We start from the raw sequence: 17,622 nt of genomic DNA, 5'->3' as shown, positions 1-17,622 counted from the left end.
GTAGGAGACACTGAAGTCAGTGACACTGAAGTAGGAGACACTGAAGTAGTAGACACTGAAGTCAGAGACACTGAAGTAGGTGACACTGAAGTAGTAGACACTGAAGTAGGAGACACTGAAGTCAGAGACACTGAAGTAGGAGACACTGAAGTCAGAGACACTGAAGTAGGTGACACTGAAGTAGGAGACACTGAAGTAGGAGACACTGAAGTCGGAGACACTGAAGTAGGAGACACTGAAGTAGGAGACACTGAAGTCAGAGACACTGAAGTAGGAGACACTGAAGTAGGAGACACTGAAGTAGGAGACACTGAAGTCAGAGACACTGAAGTAGGAGACACTGAAGTAGGAGACACTGAAGTAGGAGACACTGAAGTCAGAGACACTGAAGTAGGAGACACTGAAGTCGGAGACACTGAAGTCAGAGACACTGAAGTCAGAGACACTGAAGTAGGAGACACTGAAGTAGGAGACACTGAAGTAGGTGACACTGAAGTCAGAGACACTGAAGTCAGAGACACTGAAGTAGGAGACACTGAAGTCAGAGACACTGAAGTCAGAAACACTGAAGTAGGAGACACTGAAGTCAGAGACACTGAAGTAGGAGACACTGAAGTAGGAGACACTGAAGTCAGAGACACTGAAGTCAGAGACACTGAAGTAGGAGACACTGAAGTCAGAGACACTGAAGTCAGAGACACTGAAGTCAGAGACACTGAAGTAGGAGACACTGAAGTCAGAGACACTGAAGTAGGAGACACTGAAGTCGGAGACACTGAAGTCAGAGACACTGAAGTCAGAGACACTGAAGTAGGAGACACTGAAGTAGGAGACACTGAAGTCAGAGACACTGAAGTCAGAGACACTGAAGTCAGAGACACTGAAGTCAGAGACACTGAAGTAGGAGACACTGAAGTAGGAGACACTGAAGTCAGAGACACTGAAGTCAGAAACACTGAAGTAGGAGACACTGAAGTAGGAGACACTGAAGTCAGAGACACTGAAGTCAGAGACACTGAAGTAGGAGACACTGAAGTAGGTGACACTGAAGTAGGAGACACTGAAGTAGGAGACACTGAAGTAGGAGACACTGAAGTCAGAGACACTGAAGTAGGAGACACTGAAGTAGGAGACACTGAAGTAGGAGACACTGAAGTAGGAGACACTGAAGTAGGAGACACTGAAGTAGGTGACACTGAAGTCAGAGACACTGAAGTAGGAGACACTGAAGTAGGAGACACTGAAGTAGGAGACACTGAAGTAGGAGACACTGAAGTAGGAGACACTGAAGTCAGAGACACTGAAGTAGGAGACACTGAAGTCAGAGACACTGAAGTCAGAGACACTGAAGTAGTAGACACTGAAGTAGGAGACACTGAAGTCAGTGACACTGAAGTAGGAGACACTGAAGTAGTAGACACTGAAGTCAGAGACACTGAAGTAGGTGACACTGAAGTAGTAGACACTGAAGTAGGAGACACTGAAGTCAGAGACACTGAAGTAGGAGACACTGAAGTCAGAGACATTGAAGTAGGTGACACTGAAGTAGGAGACACTGAAGTAGGAGACACTGAAGTCGGAGACACTGAAGTAGGAGACACTGAAGTAGGAGACACTGAAGTAGGAGACACTGAAGTAGGAGACACTGAAGTAGGAGACACTGAAGTAGGAGACACTGAAGTCAGAGACACTGAAGTAGGAGACACTGAAGTAGGAGACACTGAAGTAGGAGACACTGAAGTCAGAGACACTGAAGTAGGAGACACTGAAGTCGGAGACACTGAAGTCAGAGACACTGAAGTCAGAGACACTGAAGTAGGAGACACTGAAGTAGGAGACACTGAAGTAGGTGACACTGAAGTCAGAGACACTGAAGTCAGAGACACTGAAGTAGGAGACACTGAAGTAGGAGACACTGAAGTCAGAGACACTGAAGTAGGAGACACTGAAGTCGGAGACACTGAAGTCAGAGACACTGAAGTCAGAGACACTGAAGTAGGAGACACTGAAGTAGGAGACACTGAAGTCAGAGACACTGAAGTCAGAGACACTGAAGTCAGAGACACTGAAGTCAGAGACACTGAAGTAGGAGACACTGAAGTAGGAGACACTGAAGTCAGAGACACTGAAGTCAGAAACACTGAAGTAGGAGACACTGAAGTAGGTGACACTGAAGTAGGAGACACTGAAGTAGGAGACACTGAAGTAGGAGACACTGAAGTCAGAGACACTGAAGTAGGAGACACTGAAGTAGGAGACACTGAAGTAGGAGACACTGAAGTAGGAGACACTGAAGTAGGTGACACTGAAGTCAGAGACACTGAAGTAGGAGACACTGAAGTAGGAGACACTGAAGTCAGAGACACTGAAGTCAGAGACACTGAAGTAGGAGACACTGAAGTAGGTGACACTGAAGTAGGAGACACTGAAGTAGGAGACACTGAAGTCAGAGACACTGAAGTCAGAAACACTGAAGTAGGAGACACTGAAGTAGGAGGCACTGAAGTCAGAGACACTGAAGTCAGAGACACTGAAGTAGGAGACACTGAAATAGGAGACACTGAAGTAGGAGACACTGAAGTCAGAGACACTGAAGTAGGAGACACTGAAGTAGGAGACACTGAAGTAGGAGACACTGAAGTAGGAGACACTGAAGTAGGAGACACTGAAGTAGGTGACACTGAAGTCAGAGACACTGAAGTAGGAGACACTGAAGTAGGAGACACTGAAGTAGGAGACACTGAAGTAGGAGACACTGAAGTCAGAGACACTGAAGTAGGAGACACTGAAGTCAGAGACACTGAAGTCAGAGACACTGAAGTAGTAGACACTGAAGTAGGAGACACTGAAGTCAGTGACACTGAAGTAGGAGACACTGAAGTAGTAGACACTGAAGTCAGAGACACTGAAGTAGGTGACACTGAAGTAGTAGACACTGAAGTAGGAGACACTGAAGTCAGAGACACTGAAGTAGGAGACACTGAAGCCAGAGACACTGAAGTAGGTGACACTGAAGTAGGAGACACTGAAGTAGGAGACACTGAAGTCGGAGACACTGAAGTAGGAGACACTGAAGTAGGAGACACTGAAGTAGGAGACACTGAAGTAGGAGACACTGAAGTCAGAGACACTGAAGTAGGAGACACTGAAGTAGGAGACACTGAAGTAGGAGACACTGAAGTAGGAGACACTGAAGTCGGAGACACTGAAGTCAGAGACACTGAAGTCAGAGACACTGAAGTAGGAGACACTGAAGTAGGAGACACTGAAGTAGGTGACACTGAAGTCAGAGACACTGAAGTCAGAGACACTGAAGTAGGAGACACTGAAGTAGGAGACACTGAAGTCAGAGACACTGAAGTAGGAGACACTGAAGTCGGAGACACTGAAGTCAGAGACACTGAAGTCAGAGACACTGAAGTAGGAGACACTGAAGTAGGAGACACTGAAGTCAGAGACACTGAAGTCAGAGACACTGAAGTCAGAGACACTGAAGTCAGAGACACTGAAGTAGGAGACACTGAAGTAGGAGACACTGAAGTCAGAGACACTGAAGTCAGAAACACTGAAGTAGGAGACACTGAAGTAGGAGACACTGAAGTCAGAGACACTGAAGTCAGAGACACTGAAGTAGGAGACACTGAAGTAGGTGACACTGAAGTAGGAGACACTGAAGTAGGAGACACTGAAGTAGGAGACACTGAAGTCAGAGACACTGAAGTAGGAGACACTGAAGTAGGAGACACTGAAGTAGGAGACACTGAAGTAGGAGACACTGAAGTAGGTGACACTGAAGTCAGAGACACTGAAGTAGGAGACACTGAAGTAGGAGACACTGAAGTAGGAGACACTGAAGTCAGAGACACTGAAGTCAGAGACACTGAAGTAGGAGACACTGAAGTAGGTGACACTGAAGTAGGAGACACTGAAATAGGAGACACTGAAGTAGGAGACACTGAAGTCAGAGACACTGAAGTCAGAGACACTGAAGTAGGAGACACTGAAGTAGGAGACACTGAAGTAGGAGACACTGAAGTAGGAGACACTGAAGTAGGAGACACTGAAGTAGGTGACACTGAAGTAGGAGACACTGAAGTAGGAGACACTGAGATATTCGATGTCAGCCTCTGAACGCGTGCACTTGAGAAATGTTGTTGCTGTTTTGCTCCGCACTGCGTGTCGCTTTGCCTCCTCCTAGTCACGCTCTCCGTTATGGAAACAGCACATGTCCCTGAGGGATTGAGTAATGGGATCCGTTACTGTACGAGGATGTTTATTGTATTCCGATGTTTAGATTTTGCGGTGCGTTTTCTTTGCCGTGAAAAATATATTTAAGTTACGGATGGAAATACTGTTTGGAATAACAAAATTAGAATGTAACAGACACAACGAAGATGTATAGAACCATAACTGATTAGATGCGTGTACTTTAAAAAGTCAGACACAGACACATTGTTGTTTTCTTGTTAAACTGTTAATTACCCTCATTTAAATTTAGAGGGGGGAAATGGAACTATTCATAACTTGAATGTAAAATGTGAAATAGAATCATGTAGTTTTTGAACTAAATTTTTTTAAGCCAGACATCTAAAGATGGTTGCTTTTTTATACTAATAATTGACTGTTATTACGAAGTAACTTCCCTCTGTTAAACGGCCAAACGTAGTCGCTTACGGTGGAATGGCTCAGATGTCATGAGAATCTGCTCTTGAAACTCCACGTCTGCCCACATGGCCGTGCATGGCGAGGTATTTTATAACGCGCGTCCTGCTTTTAGAGTAACCGTGCATCACGGTAGCATTGCTGAAGTCCTCTCGCCAAGGCAACGCCATCGCTGGCGCAATATATAAAAAAGCCATTTTCTTGTTGATGTTGTTGTTGTTTTCGTATTATTGCAAAAAAAAGACACGACGCGCGATATTGACACGGTGTGAGCTGTCACGGCTGACTCAGCCCGTGTCTCGACAGGACCTGCTGTACGAGGAGGTGGTCTACTCCACCATCCACCAGCTGAACGTGTCGCAGACCGACGCCTCTCACCTCCTGGGCTTCCTCCAGCAGGTACGGTGGTACACCACCACGTGTGCGAACACACGTGTATGTGTGTGTGTGTACGCACGTATGTTGAACTTCTTCCGCACCGTACGTGAACAACCGTGGTAATCGGAGGTGTGGGGAAAGGACAACAAACTAAACACAAAAAAATCGGTTCTAAAGAAATTCGTTTTCAATCTATATGTGCGTAGTTTCGGTGGCTTTCAAATATCGGAAGGAAGAGCGTTCAAGAAGGCGGCAAAAGTGCATCTGAAAGGGCTCGTTGCAGTGACCGTGTTTGTTCGATGGCTAGCCAAAAGCTGCTGTGGCACGGCTACAGCAGAGGCACGTGACACACGAATTTCACAGAGTCAACCCCACTCTTTAACTTCGAGGGCCCACGGAGATTCAACATCAAGCCGAGGGCAAGAGGTCATCGTGACCACCACTATCGACGCCAAAGACAAAGATCCCCCGTGTAGCCTTAACAGGCTGTTGGGCCAAGTGCCGTTAGCGAGCACCTATGAATTCTAGATTTGAAGCTTTCGTGACTGCAAGGATTCATACTCTTTGGTTTTTTCGGTAAAGTCACGTAGGTAAAATAAAATAAATTAAAATAAAAGAAAACAATTAAATCACGACTTTTCGGAGGCAACGCAAGCTCCAGTCTTCAGGTGGAACAGTCACAGCAAGATCGCTGCATCAAGTGGGGAGGCTCTGAGAGCCTCGAGCTTAAATACAGGTTAAGGGGGGGGGGAGGGAGGAGCCAAGTAGAGGACATTGATGGGGTGCGGGGCTAAGTTAATCCGTCTTTTGTTATGTTGAGGGTGCGGGGGATGCGGTGGGTCACTGCACGGGGGCAATGGAAAAATGGAAACAAAAATGGAAAAGTTCGGAAAGAATATGCTGTGCGCTTATAAGGTAGCTAAAGTTTTGACTTGCTTTATGACATCTTTCCAGCGGTTGCTTAATTTAAAACCATCCTCTCGGTTGAAGTTGTGTCTATGTTTGTATATCTGGATGGCTTCATGGACAAATCTTTGGTAATAACCGGGAGGTTATTACCAAGCTTGGCACGGCAAACGAGGGAGTGGGTAGCTAGCACCATACCCGACCACCTTCTGTCTCCCCAGTAGCGATGTTTTTACACACCGCACCATGTACTCATTTGAGGCTGAGTCGACCGAGGGGAGGCCCATCACAGGTTCAGATAATCGTCACTGGTGTTGTCCGTGAGCGGGAATCTAACTCGGGTCAACGGGTCCATAGCGCAGCGTAGCGCTGTCCGCTATCCTACCGCGCACGCACACATACACGTCGCCATCACTCGCCTCCTTCTGCCAGATCATGCCGCTTGTTTCACGGTTGACACCCGCCCTCCGTGTGTGTCCTTGCAATGCAGGTGTTCGGTAAGAGCCCGTCGGAGCACTTGGCCCTGGTACAGCGTGTGCGAGAGATGGCAAAGGTGAGGGTCGCCTTTCAAGACACTGTCCACAATCAATCGATAGAATCAGAATATTTAGTTATCCTGCAGGAATCCGATGAGCTATAAAGCTACTGGTTTAGGACTGCGAATGTAAAATGTGTAGCATGCCGTGGATACTTTGTCTTTAGCGTTCGTATTAGAAACGTGCGTTAAGATTATTTTGCTGCTTAGAAATTCCCACGTGATAAGCCACTTCCTTGAGAAATCATTCGTGACCAGGTCGCTTCTGAAAAGCTCATTGGGGTCCTTCCTGCTGAAAACAAAAAAATAAATCTAAAAATCTACCCCTTGCCCATAACTGTAGTCAACCCAGCAGCAATTTGTTGGAGATAGGTCATACTCTCCTGACGATACTCAAAAAGTGAAAAACGGTCGTGGGGTTTTGCTGCTTTAACAAATACTTCTAAATATCCTTATCTCAGAAAACCCATGCTATGCTATCCAGGTTATTTACATCCATGACTATAAAAACAGCATATTCTGAAATGTTCATATTGGAGACATAATGGTTTCAGCTTCACGATTATCCGTTTAAGATTTGCTGACAATACGGTTCATGATATATCAAGCATAACAATGCAACGACGTGGGAAACATTGGTGGAGGGTTTTGAACCAGCCATCCGTAAAATAAACACCATCGATATCGATAGTGTGTAGCTTTTAGCTGGACACGATTTTTAATGGCATACATAAACCACTCTGAAATGCCCTCGTCGCTGGCTAATGTGCAGGCACAACACCAAACAGCGATCAAAGCGCGAATCCCTTTGTCAGCGTTGTCCTTTGTGCGAGCTGAACGGTGCGTGTCATTGTGTGTTCCTCCTACAGCCGCCCGTCCACATGCTGAAGGTCACCGTGTTTGAGGCCACTGACCTGACGCCCAAAAATTTGGACGGTGAGTGATGGACAACGCGGTAAGGGCCGTGGCACGAGGCCGCTTGCGATCGCACGTCCACAGATTTCCACGTCTCCGTGTGAAGCGAATCGCACCGACTCTCAATGATCGCATCTGCCTGAGGGCCCCCCCTCACTACCCTAAACCAGCCCTGGGTACAAACCCTCGGCCCTTACCTACTACCCCTCTGGCTCTCGAGAGGCAGGGTCCCCTTGGGGGCCCTATGGCTGGTGGATGCCGCTGCCGCCGCTGCTGCTGCTGCTGCGTGTGCAGGATCCAGCGGTGGGGTAGCGGCGAGCGCTACGCTGCGCTACGAACCCGGCGACACGGGCCTCCCCTAGGTCGACTCAGCCTCGAATGAGTACCTGGTGCGGCGTGCAGTGAACGTGGCCACTGGGGAGACAAAGGCGGTCGGGCGTGGCGCTGGCCACTCCCACCCCCGTCGTGTGCCGTGCCGGCCATTGAAAGAAGTGCTGCTCGCTCACGGCACTTGCCCCAACAGTCTTCTCGAGGGTTACCTGTGGGGGTGTTTTTGTTCTTTTGCAGGCTCCAGCAATCCGTACTGCACCGTGGGCCTGGCGCTGGGCGCCGACGCCGAGCGCTGCAACCGCGAGTTCTCCTCCTCGGAGTCGCTCCTCGAGAGGCTCCCGGACCGGACAGACACGCTGCTCCAGACGCTCAACCCCGTGTGGGACGCCGTCTTTCACATGTACGACGGCTACCCTCCCTCCTGCCCGCCCCGTCCCTCATCCCCTCATCCCCTCATCCCCCCCCCCAATCCTCCCTCCCACTCCTCCCCCCACACCCCCCATGCCTCATCCACCCCCCCCCCCATCCCTCCTCGCCCCCTATATGTGTGAAATCTCTGATCGATTATTTCATGGGGTGTCCCGATTGTATCATGTTACAGCGGCCTCTCTCTCTCCGCCGCCTTCCCTTGTAGAGAGGAAATCCGTCCGGGGCGATCCGACGGTTTTGCGCGTTCAAATCGTGGTTTGGAGCTCGACTCTCCCCACCATAATCCCCTCTCTCTTGGATCGATAAAAATAAGAACCACTTTGTAGGGAAGTCAACAGTCATTGTGTGTGTGTTTTTTTTAGAGGATCACCCTCGTCATGGGAATGTGGAATGTCCCCCACTGGCTCAGGGCTGTAAACAGAAGAGAGCATCGTGGCAATGCTCATTTGAGCAGAGGATCACTTTGACTTTCACGGACAAAGATCCTCCATCCCTATAGCCCGTAACAGCCTGTTGGGGCAAGCGCTGTTAGCGAGCACCTATTAAGGCCAGCACGGCACGCGAGGAAACGGTGTGGCCAACACCACGCCCGGCCGCCCTTGTCTCCCCCGTGCCGATGCTTACACACCACACCAGGTACTCATTTTGAGGCTGAGTAAACGTAGGGAGTCTTTCTCCGTATTGCGTTCATTAATAAAAGACGCATCGTTTCCCCCGTGACGGTCGGCTGTTTTGTATAACGCCTTGCGGTCGCGTTCATGTGCCCCCACAAATTCCCACTGCTATTTGTACGCTCGCTATCTGGCCCGTTCCCCTTAACTACTTGATAACGGGCTCAGACAATTCCAGCGCTGCTTGCTCGATCGAGCCACTTCTTTGCCTGCTATCCCGAGACGTTCATTTGAAGTATCCTCTAGTTTCATTATTTTAGCTGCAGCCAAGTAACCCACGTGTCACAGGACCCGCGGCACCAGCAACTTGTTCATCATTTTATTGGAGCTGGTGCGATTATTTTTGGTGTCGTTGTTATTCTAGATTTGCAGCTTTCGTGACTGCTAGGATCCATACTCTTTGGTTCTATTGGGTAAAGTCACGTAGGTAAAAAATAAAATAACAAAAATCACGACGTTTCGGCCACAACACAAGCGGCCTTCATCAGGTGAAGGGACGAGACTGTCTGGAGGACAGCGCTGGAGGACTGTCTGGAGGACAGTGCTGTCCTACCAGACAGTCTCGTCCCTTCACCTGATGAAGGCCGCTTGTGTTGTGGCCGAAACGTCGTGATTTTTGTTATTTTATTTTTTTACCTACGCGACTTTACCCAATAGAACCAAAGAGTATGTTGTTGTTATTCTTTAAAACGAGCCTGCTTTTTTCTTCAGTGGTTTTGAGCTCTTGATTCGAGCACACAGCCCACGGCTGACAACAGTGTTGCACCACTGTTGCTTCTCGCAGGAGGATCGATGATGTGAAGACCGATGTCCTGACGTTGTGCGTGTGGTAAGCGGCACAACCTACTCTACCTTCCCCATCTGACCCGTCTTCAGAACTGTTCATTACGGCCCTACCTATAATTGACCCTTTGCTAATATATATTAAATACATGGAAAAAAAAACCAAACACATTCATCAAGAAAAATATGAGAAACGTATATAATCATCTCAATAGCATATGTGCTATGAATAAGAGCCGTCAGAAAATGGGACCTTTTTTGCCAATATCAAAGGATGAAAAAATAATAAAAGGTTTTTACCCCTCGCTGGCAATAAAACAGGAGGTGTTAAGATGTTCAAACACCAAATAGAAACATTGTGCAAGGCACCAAGTCTGCATTAACCACACACAGCACCTGTGGTGAAACATGCCTTCGAAAGCACCCTGGAAAGGGCACTAATTAAATCCGAACTAGAATAGAATGCCAGAAAGGGTAAAAACCTCATCTTATTCTTTTTTTGCACAAATTTGATATTTATTTGGTTCTTTCAAGGCCACGGTGTTGTTGACGAAGGTATTCAGGTTGTATTTGTTGTGCCAGTGCACCACTGCCGAGGCAGGAGGGGCATCATCATCATCATCAAACACTGTGTTTCACATTGCATTGCAGATTTATTCAGCACTGCTACCAATTATCAATGCCTGGCCAGCATGGAAGAGTAGGCCAATTACCCCATAGATTCACCTTCAGTGGAGACCCCTCTGCCAGCAGTGGCTGAACAAGAAATTTAAAGGCTGCGGCTTTACCCATGACCAATGAGAAACAAACGTTCTTAAAAGCTTTTGTCTGCTTCAGTCTCAAACCAATAATTAAATTATGTAAATGTGTACAACCTACAGATAAGTGACCATTAGATTGTAATAATAATCATGATCATACAATTTACATTTGGCTTGACAGGACATGCGCTTTTCCGTCATATTGGTGCGACATATTAGCAATGTGCATTGCCATAATAGTCCGTATTGTCTGCATAAATATTTACCTAAGCGTGATACAGAGTTTGCGTAAGCACCGCTTCCGCTCGGTGACATTTTTCACTGATGGGAAAACTGTGGGGCGAGTGATGCGATGAATGGGCACTGACGGGGGAGGCCAACGCAGCCCGATATAGCTCACAGTCACAATTTGTGTTGGCACATCTATTGTTCCCGTGCCACTGGGTGTGGTGAACAAGTGGCAGAGTGGAGCTCTGGCGCCAACCTCTCCACCGTGTCATGGGAAGTTAAAGTTGCACAGTCGCCACGCTTGTGAGACACAGCATGGGACCTGCTCGCCTAAGCAGCAGGAATTCATTCTTCAGTGCAACCGATAATCGTGCCATAATTATGGAGCAAACGCTGCCACCACGGAAGGCGCTGCTATGTTTCGCAGACGCAGTCTGCAGTAGTTTCACAGCAGTGGGCGATGTTGCCACGTGTGTGTAGTCCCGATTGAGTCATTTGCGCCGCGGTGGCTAGGAGATGTTAATTATCTCGCCAGGTGTACAGGAGGTCGTGGGTTCGATCGCGACTCGACGCCTGCTGCTGTATATTTGGAGTTTGCGTGTTCTCCCCATGGTCGGGTGGATTTTTCTTCGAGTCCTCCGGTATTTAGGAACATGCTTTTAAGAGTATCTGGCTGCTATAAAATTCCACGTGATGAACAACTTCATTGAGCTTTTATTTGTGGTCAGGTCCCTTCTGAAAAAGAGCTACATAGCTCAGCTTTTTGTTAATTTGGAGTTAATCTTTCAAATTACGGACCGTGACGCCGGAACACAATGTATGGACTGCCCGTTTAAAATTACACGCGAGGATCCTTAACATGCACCATGAATAAGACGGCACGTATTTGACGGTTAATGCGCCTGCAGTGATAACCAGGGGGCGTCCCTGCCCTGGTTTGAACCACAACCTTTTGCAACGAGTGGTGAACGTGCTGCCGCTAGGAAATGTTTACAATGTTGAGGATGCAGTCGCTTGTTCAGGCACCTACTCAGAAATATAGTTGCCTTGATGTAGATCTCTTGCGTAGATAATCTCAGGGCTTCGTTTCAAACGGTCTCTGTCGGTTCTGTAACCCGGACAATATTTACACACCCAGCGCACCACATCAAGTATACATCTCACAATGGCTGTAGCTACTTGGCACATGCTGCGAGTGACCCAGCAAATATTGAGAAATGTATCCCAGACTATGTTGCATATATAACTCTCCTAAGGATATAAGCCAACCAGCATCAACTACCTATGGTAGTTGTGTCAGTGCAACCAGTGGAAGGGCAGCTCCCTTTGTTGGTTTGGCAGCAACTCATATATTTAGCCAGAAAAATTGACTTGGGATCGCAAGATTTAAGGCATCTAGTGAAGAGGCAGAAGGACAAACATCAACCAAGAGACGAGACAAAGGCGCGGGGGTTAGGGTCAGGGTTCGGACCGCTGGCAATGCTCTGTCACCGCCGTCTTGTTGTCTCACGTGACGCATTTCGCCTTCTGCCAGGAACGAGCACAACGACTCCTCCCTCATGCAGGACATCTCCAAGATCTCCTCGTGGCAGGGCGCCAAGACGTGAGTGCGAATGTCGCGCGAGCGGTGCGCACAAACCGCACCGTCGCCTCTGTGTCCTCGAAGCCGACGACGCGGCACAACGGACTGTGCGTTACACCACGGTCAAACTGAGACTCCACCAGATTTAAATGGCACGTTTACGCGCGGCGGTGCGTGCCGCACCGACGCACAACGTGCGTGGATAAGCGTCTGTCATGGGGGGCAGGTGACAAAGCCAATGCGCGAGGAGTGAGCTACATCTGAATACGAGTCACGTACGCTTCGGGTAGCGATGCAGCAAACGCGAGCGAGAGAAAGGAAAGAACGGGAACCTCCCCCCCCCCCCCGTCGAGGTGTTGATAGCACAACAAATCACCGAAGAGAGATCCGTTGACTCGGGATTAGAGTGACCATGGGAACCCACCATACCCCCGGATATTCCAAAAACGCAAAACCCTATTCCACCCCGACCCTTGGCCTCGAGGAGTAGCACGGCAGGAATCACTCAGCGACACGCGTGTCCCCCACCACCTCCGCCACCCCCCTGAGGACACGGATTCCCCTCTAAGCCTCGGGGGAAACCCGGAGAGGTCGAAAAGCCAGGGCGTTTTTGAGATCCCAGCCCTCGTGCCCTGCGGAGCGAGCCCACACTGGGCCCCCAAGGGAGCGCCGAGGGGAGAGAGCGACCGGAAGTTTCCACTCCCAATCCGCTCAGCTGCTGCCAGTGCTGGGGAGAACGATCTTGACTTTGCTATTCTCTTCCAGGGCCTGGTAAAGCTGAGAGCAAGGGCAGAAAGCAGTTAACGGATCCACAGGTGCACGGGAAAGACATCTGTAGACGGGAAACGACCGTGAATTAAAAATGGACTCGAGCGAGAGTCGAAAGGCGGTAACGTGATCTCGAACAAAACTTGGCCACGTATGCATCGTAAGCAGAGATATTAACAAAAAAACAAGTTACTTTTGCGTGTAATAATTTAACAAACGCCGTAACCCCGTGACCACCTTGTCACCAATCGTTTGCCATAACGGAACTGCTAACAGCTCTGATTGAAGCAATGCGCATTGTTAAATCTTATTTCAATTCAACGTGCATGTTTCACTGGGAATAACCGTTGCCACTGGTGGCGATGCGCCTGCGTCCAAGCGCTAGAATCACACCACCGTGGGATTATTTTTTTGAAACATTTTGTATAAAGCGGATTTAAATTTATCATTGCATCTTAACCGAGCGGCACCACCGGTCACGTGGCACCAGTCAGGTGGCACGTGCGCAATGTTGCGTCACCCCTCTTGCGCAGTGATCTTCACTAATTTTCAGAGGGGGGGGGCGTGGGGGGCACGTTCGCAGATAAGTCATCGTCACTGTGAGGGCTGCCGCACGTTTGACACCATTGGGGTTTCACCGCAGCACGATGATGATGATGGGGGTGTTGTCACGTGTTGTGTATTATTGTTAGGGGCTGCACGTCACGGGCCGCACTAAAGTCCACCGGGGGCAGCCAGTGAAGAACACTGCCTCAAGTGATGTCTATCAGAGGCAGCGTTTTGCAAAAAGAAAATAAACTTCAGCGGTATATTTTGTGGACGAAAAGTGTTCTCATTGGGATGTGATAATATCCAGAACAAATATAATAACCCTTATCTGTGTTTGTTCTCGTGCGAGTGGGCCAACGGCTCAATCACCCATTACAAACGTCGAGCGTCCCGTAAGCTGAGCGTCAACACCGTGGATGCTTAATAAAGACACATCGGACCGACAGGAGATTAGGGCACAGCTATAACGTAAATATTGTTCCCCCAAAATCACACAGGGCATCACGCTCGCAACGATTTAGCCTGACCCCCACGTTTGGACGCGTTCTCAGAACTGAACATTTGCTTCACATATTTAGTCTTTGTTGTATAACATTTACATTACGGTGAATGAAACGGCCCCTGATGGCTGCAGAAGCTATGGCCAAGTAACCTCGTGCAACTCTTGCAGCAGCAACAAAGCAGCTTGACATCCAACGTCGTTGCGAGCAACAACCAGAGCAGCTGAACCACCAAAGAAGTCGTAATTATGACTTAATGGGGATGGGATGTGGTTCGGCAAAACGAGGAGGTAAAACCCTGAAGCACCGCTAATGGCCGACGGGGGAGGGCGCCACAATTAGACGCAAACTTGTTGTGAGACCCCCCAGCCCAGACTTAAAACGCGACGCGCCGCTGCGAAGCCGTTCCCCCCTGAGGCTCGGGAAAACTAGAACGCACGCACGTCTGTTGTTTCTCAGATTGAGCAAGAAAGTTGTCAAGAAGCTGAAGCGGTTGAGTTTCACCGAGGGACTCATAAAGCCAAAGCAAGAGGCCGACTTCCTGGGCCTTCTCAACCTCCCCGTGCGGGTGAGTGCATTTCCAGCGGAATATTTTCCAGGGCCACCCCCAGTCCTTAACCCTCCGAATCCGCCCCCCGTCTCCCCCCCCCCCCCCCCGTCTCCATCTTCCTCGCCAAACCCCATGTCTGAACAGCTCCAGGCGAAACATAGTCCTGGTGACCACCGTAAACAACGCAAGAGTCGTATGTCACCATCACCACCACCAACACCACCAACACCACCACCACCACGTGTAGGTGACACCGCTGTACCTGCGTACCACTGGGTGGCTCTACGTCGTGTGGCCACGGTACAGACCCCGATGGTAAAGATCTTCATCGTGGGATTGCTTGAAACCACACGAACTACGACATCTCTGGGTGTAGAAGTTGAAATCCACCGGTTCAGATGTCACGCCGGAATTCTGCTGTCGGTGGCCGGGTATTCAACTGAGGCTGCCAGGTTCACGGTGCAGTGCTCAAACCGTAGTCCATTACACACCGCAGACTTACCCACCGTCGCTGCTACTTGCCCTCCTGGAGGCGTCCTTCACACGTTTGGTCACACACACACACTCGTACCACTGCTGCACAGGCGCTATGTTCCACAGACGCAGTGTGCAGTAGTTTCACAGCAGCGGGCGATGTTGCCCTGTGCGTGGAGTCCCGATTGAGGCATTTGCGCCACGGTGGCGAGAAGTTCACTACCTTGGCTGGTCTGCTCGAGTTTTCTCTCTCTCCCCGTGAGCTTCTATTCTGCGCCTCTTCTCTCATCACATGCACCGTCCCCGTATCTCGTTCCACTGCCTCCTCCCATCCCGTCCCCCCCTCGGGCTCCCTCTGCTCCTTCTGCCCTCCACCGGTAGCATCTTCACAGCCCTTCTCATTGCGTCATCTCTGCCTCTTCTCAACACGTGCCCAAGTGTGAGTCTCACCACCCCCCCCCCCCCACCTGCACTGACCACAAAACAATGTACGCATGTATGAATGTTGAACTTCTTTTGCACCGTACAAAGCCAACCATGCTAATCGGAGGTGCTGGGTAAGGACAACTTCCCCTTCTGCCTCCGTGCCCTTAGAGGTACTCTCAACGTCCATCTCGACATTCCCATCTCCGCCCTTCCAAGCGCTCGCTTTTCCTTCCTCCACGGCGGTGCCCACGTCCCTGGCGCTTGCGTGACCCACTGTGCCCCGTACCCGTCCACTCCCACCCTGCCCGGCAGGACCTCGGCGCCCCGTACCACGCTGGCACCTACCGGCTGCTGCCACGCTCCAGCCGCTCCCACGTGACGGGAGAGTGCCGGCTGCACAGCGCCTTCCTCACCTGCCAGGTGCGCGGAGCGAAGCGCGAGAGGGATTTTGTCGCAACGACGCGGGGATTCTACGCTCGGGGGCGGCGAGACGGCCAAATCACCTCGAGGTTTTACGACCACGAGCGGCCCGAGGAGATCAAAACCTGCAGCTCCCCCAACCCCCTCGTTTCCTGCGCTGTTTGTAGACGCGGTGGTTAAACGTGGCATGTGTCACACAACCGTGTCAAACCACTCGGCCTACCCCGTATTCTTGTGCAGGGAAATTGAGTTTCCAGGTTCATACGGTGTACCCGTCAATCCATACGGTTTACCCGTATTCTTGTACAAATTGTCTATTTGATTGCGTTTCTCTCCTTGTGATGGGATTTTGTAGGGTGAACGTTGAGATTTATAATGGCACGGGGTGACCAATAAGGTCTGAAATTGGTCCGTAATAAGGTAGGGGCATTGATAAGAGGTTGACAGGTATCGAGATGGATGAATTGGTATCTATATGGATTAATTAATCCACTTGCTGTACTGCCATCTCCTGGCTACCGCACAACGCAGCGGGTTTCAAAGTCTCGCAAAATCTGACTCAGCGGCCCTTCCCTCCAGAGGCCTGGATAACGGGGCCAGCACCACCACACGCAACAGAGAGCCGTCCCGTGGGACATTAACAGAAGCGCTCGTCCTACGGCGAGCCTGGATCACTGCCACGGGAATGGGGAATTTCCACCAATGGTTTTAGGCAGCCGATCGAAATGAGTGCCGCCCCAATGCTCATTAGAGCGTGGAGACAAATTGACGCATCGGCCAGTCATCTCAGTCAGTCGACCCATGGCACCACCTGGGTCTGTCCCCGTGACCTCCTGCCAGCGGGCGTTCGACACTTCACGTGGCCTTAACGTGCACCTAGCCTGGCACAAGCGCCGGGGTGACGTCACCACCACTTAGCGGCGAATGGCGGTTGTTGTTGCTGTTGTTGTTGTTGGTCCCAACGCGTGGGAAGTGACAGCGGCTGTTTTGTTGGGTGCAACAGAGGGACAGCGCGCTGAGCCGGGAAGGGCTCGAGAGGGGCGCGTACGAGCACCTGCTCAACGAGTTCGTGGAGTACGAGCACAGCCTCACGGTGAGCCGGTCTGCGTGCCTCCGGCGTGCCTCCGGCGTGCCTCGTGTGCGTCTGGCCGATTCGACTCTTCTTCTTCTTATTCTCGTCGTCGTCGTCTCCATCATCGTCGTCTCTCACCCCCCCCCCCCCCCCATTATTTTTGCAATTCGTCTCTGCCCCGTACGTAGCCATTGCGTTACAGAGCAGCATCGCAGGCAGGTCGTGCGCGTGCTTGTTGGCAGAGCTCGCCCGTTGGGAACTTACAAGGTTGGCTGAACTTAGGGGTGGGGAAAGAGTGGCGGGGGGGGTATCGCGTTGCTAAGATGTTAACTACCTCGCCTGGTGTGCAGGAGGTCGTGGGTTCGATCCCGACCCTGACGCCTGCTGCTGCTGTATATTTGGAGTTTGCGTGTCTCTCTCTCCCCGTGGTCGCGTGGATTTTTCTCCGGGTCCTCCGGGTTTTCCCTCCACGTTTAGAATCAACGTCACCACACGTTTAGAGTATTTGGCTGCTCTACATTTACACGATGATAAGCTACTTGGTTGAGCTATCAAATGTCAGTGGGCCTTAGCTGGTAAAATAAAAAAATAGTTTAGTTACACAAGTTAACAAGGCGTGCGTCCTGGTAACACCGGGCCCGTGAGAGTGGTTTAAATGAGGTTATTCGGCAAAAGGTCTCATC

General features: G+C 50.1%; 1 protein-coding gene across 3 annotated transcripts in view; it reads left to right on the top strand.

The window, feature by feature from the left end:
- The window catches only part of LOC116949754 (BAI1-associated protein 3-like), a 55,096-nt gene that overhangs the window by 4,911 nt on the left and 32,563 nt on the right, over positions 1-17,622 (top strand). For 2 of the 3 annotated variants that reach the window (XM_032967389.2, XM_032967388.2), the window contains exons 2-10: positions 4,954-5,061; positions 6,437-6,499; positions 7,351-7,417; positions 7,964-8,126; positions 9,611-9,655; positions 12,133-12,201; positions 14,457-14,565; positions 15,760-15,867; positions 16,871-16,960. In XM_032967389.2, the coding sequence (XP_032823280.1) occupies positions 4,954-5,061; positions 6,437-6,499; positions 7,351-7,417; positions 7,964-8,126; positions 9,611-9,655; positions 12,133-12,201; positions 14,457-14,565; positions 15,760-15,867; positions 16,871-16,960 (822 nt within the window). The remainder of the gene's footprint in view (positions 1-4,953; positions 5,062-6,436; positions 6,500-7,350; positions 7,418-7,963; positions 8,127-9,610; positions 9,656-12,132; positions 12,202-14,456; positions 14,566-15,759; positions 15,868-16,870; positions 16,961-17,622) is intronic. The other variant, XM_032967390.2, reaches the window with a different exon arrangement.

This window comes from Petromyzon marinus, chromosome 37, assembly GCF_048934315.1.
Source record: "Petromyzon marinus isolate PM22_M1 ecotype Great Lakes invasive population chromosome 37, UKy_Petmar_22M1.pri1.0, whole genome shotgun sequence".
Lineage (NCBI taxonomy): Eukaryota > Metazoa > Chordata > Hyperoartia > Petromyzontiformes > Petromyzontidae > Petromyzon > Petromyzon marinus.
Note: the sequence above shows the minus strand (reverse complement) of the source record. Positions and strands in the feature narration are given on the sequence as shown.